This window comes from Physeter macrocephalus, unplaced genomic scaffold (assembly GCF_002837175.3).
Source record: "Physeter macrocephalus isolate SW-GA unplaced genomic scaffold, ASM283717v5 random_541, whole genome shotgun sequence".
Classification (NCBI taxonomy): domain Eukaryota; kingdom Metazoa; phylum Chordata; class Mammalia; order Artiodactyla; family Physeteridae; genus Physeter; species Physeter macrocephalus.
This window is the reverse complement of record NW_021145875.1, coordinates 41,001-50,000: the sequence shown is the minus strand read 5'-3', so window position 1 is coordinate 50,000 and position 9,000 is coordinate 41,001. Positions and strand designations below refer to the sequence as shown.

Below are 9,000 nucleotides of genomic sequence, written 5' to 3'. Positions count from 1 at the left end.
GCTCGCCACAGCTAGAGAAAGCCCGTGCGCAGCAACGAAGACCCAACGCAGCCAAAAATAAATTAATTAAATAAATAATTTAAAAAAAAAAAAAAAAAAACAGGGTCCTACTGCATAGCACAGGGAACTATATTCAATATCCTGTGACAAACCACAATGGAAAACAATATGAAAAAAGAATATGTGTACATATAACTGAGTCACTTTGCTGTACAGAAGAAATTAACACAACGCTGTAAATCAACTATATTCAATAAAATTAAAAAAATAAAACTGCTCTAAAGTCTATTCATTAAAAAAATCCACACTCATTATAAAAAAAAAAGAAAACATAAAACATGGAGATGTACACAACTACTTTAGCAGATGTACACAACTACTTTTTTTCTTTTTTTGGGGGGCTGCACTGGGTTTTCGGTGCAGTGCGCAGGCTTAGTTGCCCCACAGCACGTGGGATCTTAGTTCCCCGACCAGGGATCGAACCCATGTCCCCTGCACTGGAAGGTGAATTCTTAACCACTGGACCACGAGGGAAGACCCACTTTAGCAGATCTTAAAATGCCTCAACCCCTAGCCTAGTTCCCAATCAAAGCTGGTGGTGTTCTCTCCATTCCCTGCTGCCCTCAGGTTTAAAGTCTGAATCTACGTTAGTAGATCAATGTCAACTCTTATTCCTTACAATAAATTATCCGTTATGATGGATGATGCTGAGTTACAGGATACCTTTAAAAACTACTAACTTTAAAAATACTTTTTATCAAAATCTGAAAATCTATGTTGATTTACTTCTTTCTGGTTTTGCCTGAGGAAAATAAAATAATATACAAACCTGACAAATAATTTAAATTTATGCTTAAGTTCAGTGGTATATAACTTCTGACCCCACAACATCCGAGATGATTTACTCCCGTAACCGTTTCATTCTCTTGCCAATTTTCCACAAAAGGACACTGCTGAACAGTGGAAAAGTCAGCTCTCACAGGGACAAATCATCATCTTTCTTGGGGACAGGGGATATGACGAGCCCTGCAAAGGCCACGAGAAAAGGTGACATAGAGAAGTATGGCAATCAGCCACTGACTGGGCTCAAGCCCAGCTCCTATACTTCAGAGCCGTGCAACCTGGCTTAAGTTCTCGAAGTCTCAGTGTCCTCACCTATAAAGCGGGGATAAAAACAATACCTAATCTTGCAGAATTAAAATCCGTGTAAAGTGCCACGTAAGAATGCCCAGCACACAGCCAGCGCTCAGGAAACACGGGTGATTTCATTACCCCCGGCTCCGAGCCCCACGGGGGCCCCTGACCAGCAGTCACTCACCGGTGCGTAGGGGGGGCTGTACTCTCTGTACTTGCGGTGCCCCTTCTCACTGGGGCTGAAATCCGAGTCATCTGAGAAGTCAGAGAAGTCATCGCTGGAAGAAGCGTGGCGCTGCAAGGACAGGGGCACAGGATTAGAGCTTTTGCGGAGGGCTGGCCACCTGCACAGCCACTGCTGGAATGTGCCGGAAGGGCTCCGTGCGAAATGCCCCACCTAGGGGCATCTAGCAGCAATGGAGCATGAGCTACCAACTCTTTTAGAAAAGGTCTTTATCCAATTTGGGGAAAGGAAAAACAGCCCGATTTAAGAGTGCCCTCTGGCCTGACAAGATGAGCTCGGCCCCTGGGGCGCTCGGCTGGGCCCAGCGCCAGGAGGCCCAGCACATCCGCCAGGACCTACTTTGTGCTTGGATTTCCTCCTTTTCTTGGCTCTCCTCTTCTCCTTCTCCCGCTCTTTCTTGCGTTTCCGCTTCAGCCTCCGGTGAGACTTCTCCTCATCTGAGTCGCTGTGGTGCTTCTCCCCCTTCTCCTTCCGGCTCCTCTCGGGGCCTCCGGAGGCGTCCTGGGTCTCCTCGGCCCCGTCATCCTCCAGTTCGCCTTCTTCCAACTCCCCATCTTCCCTACGAACCAACCCCAAAGCCGATGTCAGCACGGGGTTTTAGGGGAGAGCCGCAGGGGCTGTGGGCTGGCCCAGGGCGACGGGAACACGGGGCCCAGCGCTGAGGGCGAGAGGCCCGGGGAGATGGGGCAGGGGCCGCTCCCCGTCCCATCTCCCGCAAAGGGCTGCATCGGCTGGCTCTGTCTGTCCCGGCGGGGGGCAGGGTGGGGCCGTGGGTGCCAGGGGTGCTGCCACGAGCGAACAGGCTCCAGTCCCCGGGTTTCGAGGCCTGACCCGCTCCGCCAGCCCCACGGCTCTGAGCCAGAGGCGGGGAGCTGAGCAGATGGAGAGAAGGGAAGGGTCCCAGGCCCCTCCTGACGCGCCCGCACGAGGGCTCACCCCCCACCTGCTGCTGACCGCCTCGTTTCCCACCTGACTTGCGTCACCTCCGGGTATGCCTTCTGCTCCCTGTCCTACGACTTCCTGACTCTGCCAAATCCCCCACATGTCACCCCAATCTCCCTTACTTTACAAAATAAAAGCGCTCTCCACATGTGACAGATGCTGCTGACAGGACGTTCTGAACATCAAAATATGTACAGGGTAGGGGGGGTGGGAGGGATAAATAGGGTTAAGAAAGGAGCAGCTGGAAAAATAATCCAGTTTTTGAGCCAAACCCACAGACACAGTTCTCACAAGTGCAGGAGTTGCTTTAAAAAAATAAACAAATGTAAAAAAACGTCAAAAGCTCCTCAAGTTCCTCATGCATGACGATGGCAAAGTATGTGTGAGAGCCTAAAAAACTCCTTCCTTCTCCATTAATTAAGACCCACAAAGAGAATGAGAAGAAGATAAAGAGTAACATAATGAACCCAGGACCTAAAAGGCTAACCACAGAGAGAACTAATCTAGGCCGAAAAGGCCTCGGCCGTTCAGGTGGGAGCCGGTCAGCGTGGGAACAAGCTCATCAGGCGAGCCCAGCCCCTGGAGCCCTGAAGGTTATCCAACGGCTTTGTGGAGAAACAACTGCCGACCTCTCTGAGGATCCTCCACAGCCCTTTCCCTCGCACTGCTCCCGCTCCCTTTGGGCGCCTCCACGCTGCTCCCCACCAACAAGGGGCCCCTTCCATTAACTCTCACTCCCATCAAAGGGGTGGGGGCAGCTTCAAACCCAAATGGTACAGCCCCACGGTTACCCTGGCAGAGGTCAAGGGCAGCTCTCAAACACAGAATGCAGGACCAAAAACTCCTCCCGATGTTTCAAAAGAAATACAGAGAGGTGACCGATGGGTACCTCGTGCTGTTCCCCTGGAACCTCCAGGCTGTCGTGGGCCAGCCCAGAGGGAAGACGCCAAGTCAACTGTGGAGGAGGCAGGAGGCGGCATTCCTGACAAGTGAGGCACCTTTTGGCTAGGGTGCGGCCCACACCAGGAGCCGCTCTCGTGGGAGCAAAACTCTCATGGGATGAGGCAACTCAGCCAGAATGGCCTTGTCCGCGGTAAAAGCGCCACCTAACTGGGGAAACTGGTTTTGGCAAACTCGCCAAGCTGAGGGGGAAGCTGTTACTAATGGGCAGGGCAAACTTGCTGCTGCCGACGCCTGGGCCTTTTCAGACCCAGGAAGCACGCTGAATAGACTGTTCCCTGCTGGGAACACTGCTGGGCGGCCCAGGTCGCCGCACCTCAGGAGAAATACAGGGACAGACAGACTAGACAGACGCTATGGAACTAGGGAAGGCCCAGGGACAGACCGGAGAGGAAGGGGTTGCGGTCTATGAAGAAAAGCTAAAGAAAAGCATCATTCTCCACACTTTAGTCCGGAAAGGAAAAAGCTGAAAGTACCCAGAATCCCAGAGCAGGGATGAAGGGAACCCAGGAAGACAGAAACTGCCTGGGGGCCCAGAAGCCCGGATGAGAAGAAAGCCCAAGATCGCAAAAGACCCTCCTGGAACCAGAAGAGGCGTGTCAGAGTGGAAGGGACAGCGGGGCACCATCAACCCCCTCATTTTCAAACAGGAGGAACTTAAAGGGATAGCAGGTGGAAGGATCTGTCGAGGTCAGATAGACGGGCGGGGCGGGGGGGGGGACACGAAAAAGCCAGAAACTGGCTCTAAGCTCACCGTTCTTCCTCAATTGCTGAGGACGGAAAGGGAAGGGGGAGCCCACTCATCGACCGCCTACTTGATGCCACAAACATTTCTGAGCATCTTCTCTGTGCCGGGTCCTTGAGCACCTCCTGTTCTGCACTGTCCTTGCAGGAAAAGATACAGATTACAAGAAACCCAGGCCACAGGGCAGTGTCTGTGATACACGGCCGGGGCAGCTGAGCCAGAGAGGCTGGCACCCGCAGACACTCCTCCACCTCTACATTCACGGGCAAGGATGCCGTGGCACGGCCAGCGAAGGTCTTGCCCAGGGTCAGCTGAGGCCTCCATCCCTGTCCTGCTGCTACACATGACTGCTAACACTCGCAGGAGGGGGGGAACAAAAGACCATCCAAGCAACTCCAAGAGCTTCAACCATCCTCAAGAATGGCTCCAGAAGAATGCCTTTCATTCCAAAGGCAGGGAGGTACAGCATCCAAAACCACCCTTCAAAGACTTTTAGCCAAAGAGAAATTCTCTGCATTATCTATATTAACAGCACCAGGCAGATGTGGGCTCAGTGAGAATCTACAACTTTTTACAAACCGGGTAGTGAATACTTGAAACTTTGTTCCCCTGGAGTTGGGAGCAGCTGCAAAATAAATAGCATCACAAAATCCCTGGTGATTCCTGAAGGGGAATGGGATATTAGAGGGGACGCGGGGATGGTGACACTTGACTGCCCACTGCGCATTCTCACCACCATCTGGCCCACCATGCTCTCCAACTCTTCCGAGCCCTGGGCCCACCTCTGGTCACCTGAGGGGGTTCCCCTTGATAACGCTGGAGATTCCAAGCTAAACGTCCTGCATGAATACAGGGCCTATTTTCTTCAGACTGTTTACCAGAAGAAAAGAAAGAAAGAACGAAAATCAAGCCAACTGGGATAGAGGCAGGAATCCTGTGGGCCACTGACACAACCGCACAAAGGCTGCCTCCATAAAATAGCAACCGGGGTTAAGTGGTGCCACTGAACAGACTGCCAGCAAAATCCATGTCAGAGTGGGATTAAATACCGAGGGAGCATGCTGAATAGACTGTGACATGATCCCCCAAGAAAAGTGGGGGAAGCCCCACTGCGCTAATCATTTCAATCTAGACGTGCCAAACCTTCTCGAGACAAGCATGTAGGAGAAACCCTGAAGCATCGGCCTGGGCAGAGACCACTGAATTCCCAGAGCCTGGACTGGCAACGCGCTGGGATGGCTGCACCAGGGCTGGCCTGCCAGAGCCATCAGGAACTAGAAACCAACCACGCTGGGTGACCAACTTGGAATGGATGCCCGGGAGGAAACAGGAAAAGGCCAATGCCTTGCTGAGGCTCAGTTCTGCCTTGTGCCTCCTGGACTAAGCATCCAGAGCATTTAAGTTTCACTTGCAGAGCTGGTGATGGCCAACTCCTCCTTTTGGGTCAAAGAAGAGATCAGGGTGCCCATTCTAAGGAATGCCTACTGGGCCAACTCCACAGGGCACAGAAGTGTGTCGGGTTCATCACATACCATGGGCTTGGCAAAAACAGTACTGGAAAGAAACCTCATGCTTCAAAGGAGGCTGGGCTCACCCACCAGTCCACAGATTTGGGCATCCTGCTTCCTTCTGCAGACCAAGTAACTCAACCAGCTCTGCGTCTTCCCTAGCGTGTGCTCTTGGTACGGAACCTGAGCCTTGGTTTTCTCATCTGCAGAACAGGATAAGTGTGGTACCTACCTCAAGGGATTGTGAGGGTTAAACGAGATAACATGGATAAAACCCTTGACATGGGGGGCAGGCACAAAGTAAGTACCAGACAAATAATAGCTATTGGTATTAAGAACCAGCTAGCATGAGCACACCTCCACATGGATAATCCTAAACCAGCTGCAGTGCTTACTGGGAAGCATTTTTTTCTATGGAGAAGCTACAGCCAACTCCCCTCGGGGACCACTGCTAACTGCTGGCCAACAAGTTCTCACTTTTCTTGGCCCGTCTGTGCCACCATCCTCTGCCAATAAATCCTGCTGACAAAACTGACAAATCGACATCTCCCCTTCCTCAGCTCTCATCTAGGTGGTATGAGAAAGTAACCAAGTGGCTGACCAGGAGGAAAAGGCACAGAGAGAGCTGAGCCCCGGGAAAAAGGTCCCTTACAAAAATGAAGTTTGGCAACACGGAAATCCTCTAGACGAGAGTTGGATGGAAGATGAAAGGGGCCTGGGTTTATGGATCTACCTGATTTACAAAAGAAACGAGAGAGAAAGAGGAGAGACAGGCAAGAAACAAAAAAGATGAAAACCCATGGGAGCAGTGGCTGTTACCTGAAGATCATGACAGCCCTTGACAAGAGGCGGCTAGGTTAATGTGAAGGTCAGGGTTATGATCATTAACTGCCCAAACTCTCAACAAATTGCCTGGGTAGGCTCTGAATGACCCATTAATTAGGGACAAGATTACGAAAACTACAAGGAGGCTCCGCCTCTTCAAATGTTAAACAACAGGCCTAAATGCAGAAGTCCAGGATCTCCAAATCCAACCCTGCAGGACAGTCATTTACTAGGAGTGAAGGCACGGAGCCTTTCCTTTACAAAACTGGCTCAGGGCTCGTGCCTGAGGAAGGCCCCCGAGACCTTCCCTCGATTTAGGCCGTGGTGAAGCAGCCACGGGGGGAACCTCACTGAGGGATTTTTCAGAGGCAGGAAATTTTTGAAATAAACCTCTGGGTCTTGCACATGTTTTTCAGTGTCCTTACTACCCAGGTTCATCAACCACAGATCAAGAGCAAAGAAGCACTGTGTCTCCCTCCCCCTCAACATTCTCAGGTGTGGTCATAACTGGCTCAGTGACATCACAGCATTTCCATGGCAACATGCCCACATCACAAACACCACCCGAGCAGCAAGCACAAACCAACCACAGGAGAAGCCCAAGCCGCATCCCGAACCCCTCACTTCAACGGAAGCAAGACAGCCTGTCCAGTGCCAGGACCCTGACATGAACACACCTACTGCCAGAAGTCAACGTGGGGGAAACTGGAGAAATCTGAACCCGGACTGGGTATTTGAGATACTAAGTAATTACTGTTAATTTTGTTAGGCATGATTATGGTTTTGTGGTTACGTTAAAAAGAATTCAGTTAAAGATTCATACTGAAGAATGTATGGGTGAAATGAGATGAGGTCTGGGATGTGCTTTAAAATACTCAAGGGGGATGGGGGGAGGTAGTGAGATGAACCAAAATTCGCAAAATGCGTATCACTGTTGAATCCGGTGATGGGTATAAAGCAATCTATGATACTATTTTCTCTTCTCTTAAATATGTTAGAAAATTTCCCTAAGAAAAAGTTAAAAAATAAAAAAGATGCCCTGGGTGGGGACAACCTCTCAGTAAAGTGAAGAGAGCTCATCCAGGTCCTCAAGAAGTTAATTTCCCTAGCAAAGAGCTGGAGTTCAAGGTGGGGGCCTCCACCAGCCCTCACATCTCTGCTGTGGTTTCCTCAACTACAAAACCTTACTGGGCACCCCAGGGTCTTATAAAATCCCAGAGCCATAGGAAATATTCACTACTAACATCCTGTAGCAGCAATTTCCATGCCAAGCACCACACTGCTGTGCTCTCCACTTCTGCACATCTGTCACTGAAACGCATTAACAAACGTATGCAGTAGCAATTCTTTAGTATCCCCATTTTATAGACAAATAAACTGAGGCTCAAAGATGGGAAGAAATATGCCCACAGGGTCACAGCAGGAAGAAGCAGAAATGGAACCAGAGTCCAGGACTTTCTGACTCCAGGTCCAGCTCTTAACCTCAACCCTTGAGACAATTAGAAATTATCCAAAAAAGAATAATTTACTAAACAGGCCAACAAACAAAACAACTCTCACCCTGAAATTTATACTTGAGTTGGAAAAAAATAAGACATAGGTACAGAAAACAGATTAAATGAAACAGTACTGCAAATAATGCCAAAGTAAGATACTAAGACACTGGGCAAGCTCCTTAAACACTCTGTGCCCTGTTTCAATTGTGAAGTGAAGGCAGTAAAGGAACCTCCAGGATGGATATATAACCTCCTAGAAAGAATTCCCTGAGACCACGTAAACCAAGTGTTTAGCACCAACCTGGCCCAGAATAACCGCTTAGGAGTAAAAACTATCAACACGCAAAGACACAAAGCCAATCCAGGCCATCCAACATCAAATGAATGGAATTGGGACATTCAAAAATATGACCACGGGCTTCCCTGGTGGAGCAGTGGTTGCGCGTCCGCCTGCCGATGCAGGGGAACCGGGTTCGCGCCCCGGTCTGGGAGGATCCCACGTGCCGCGGAGCGGCTGGGCCCGTGAGCCATGGCCGCTGAGCCTGCGCGTCCGGAGCCTGTGCTCCGCAACACGGGAGAGGCCACAGCAGACGGAGGCCCGCATACCACAAAAAAAAAAAAAAAAATGACCAAAAGACATCTGCATAGTTTAGGGAATAAGAGGTGCCCAGAAGGGACTTCCCTGGTGGTGCAGTGGTTAAGAATCCGCCTGCCAATGCAGGGGACACAGGTTTGAGCCCTGCTCCGGGAAGATCCCACATGCCGCGGAGCAACTGAGCCCGTGTGTCACAACTACTGAGCCTGCGCTCTAGAGCCCGTGAGCCACAACTACTGAGCCTGCGTGCCACAACTACTGAAGCCCGTGCACCTAGAGCCCATGCTCTGCAACAAAAGAAGCCACCGCAATGAGAAGCCTGTGCACCGTAACGAAGAGTAACCCCGCTCCCCGCAACTAGAGAAAGCCCGTGCCCAGCAATGAAAACCCAACGCAGCCAAAACAAGTAAGTAAATAAATAGTGTCTTAAAAAAAAAAAAAAAAAAAAGAGGTGCCCACAAAGGTCCAAGGAATCCTAGCAAAAAAACAAATAGGGGCTTCCCTGGTGGCGCAGTGGTTGAGAATCCGCCTGCCGATGCAGGGGACACGAG

General features: G+C 50.5%; 1 protein-coding gene across 6 annotated transcripts in view; it reads right to left on the bottom strand.

The window, feature by feature from the left end:
• Positions 1-824: 824 nt before the first annotated feature.
• The window catches only part of LOC114485127 (zinc finger CCCH domain-containing protein 4-like), an 18,817-nt gene continuing 10,641 nt past the window's right edge, over positions 825-9,000 (bottom strand). For 2 of the 6 annotated variants that reach the window (XM_028485870.2, XM_028485869.2), the window contains 3 exons: positions 4,035-4,160; positions 1,718-1,937; positions 828-1,429 (listed from right to left, as the gene is read on the bottom strand). In XM_028485870.2, the coding sequence (XP_028341671.1) occupies positions 1,247-1,429; positions 1,718-1,937; positions 4,035-4,160 (529 nt within the window). In that variant the 3' untranslated portion in view covers positions 828-1,246. Of the gene's footprint in view, positions 1,430-1,717; positions 1,938-4,034; positions 4,161-5,623; positions 5,737-9,000 lie in introns of all 6 variants that reach the window. The other 4 variants (XM_028485872.2, XM_028485867.2, XM_028485871.2 and 1 more) reach the window with 4 other exon arrangements.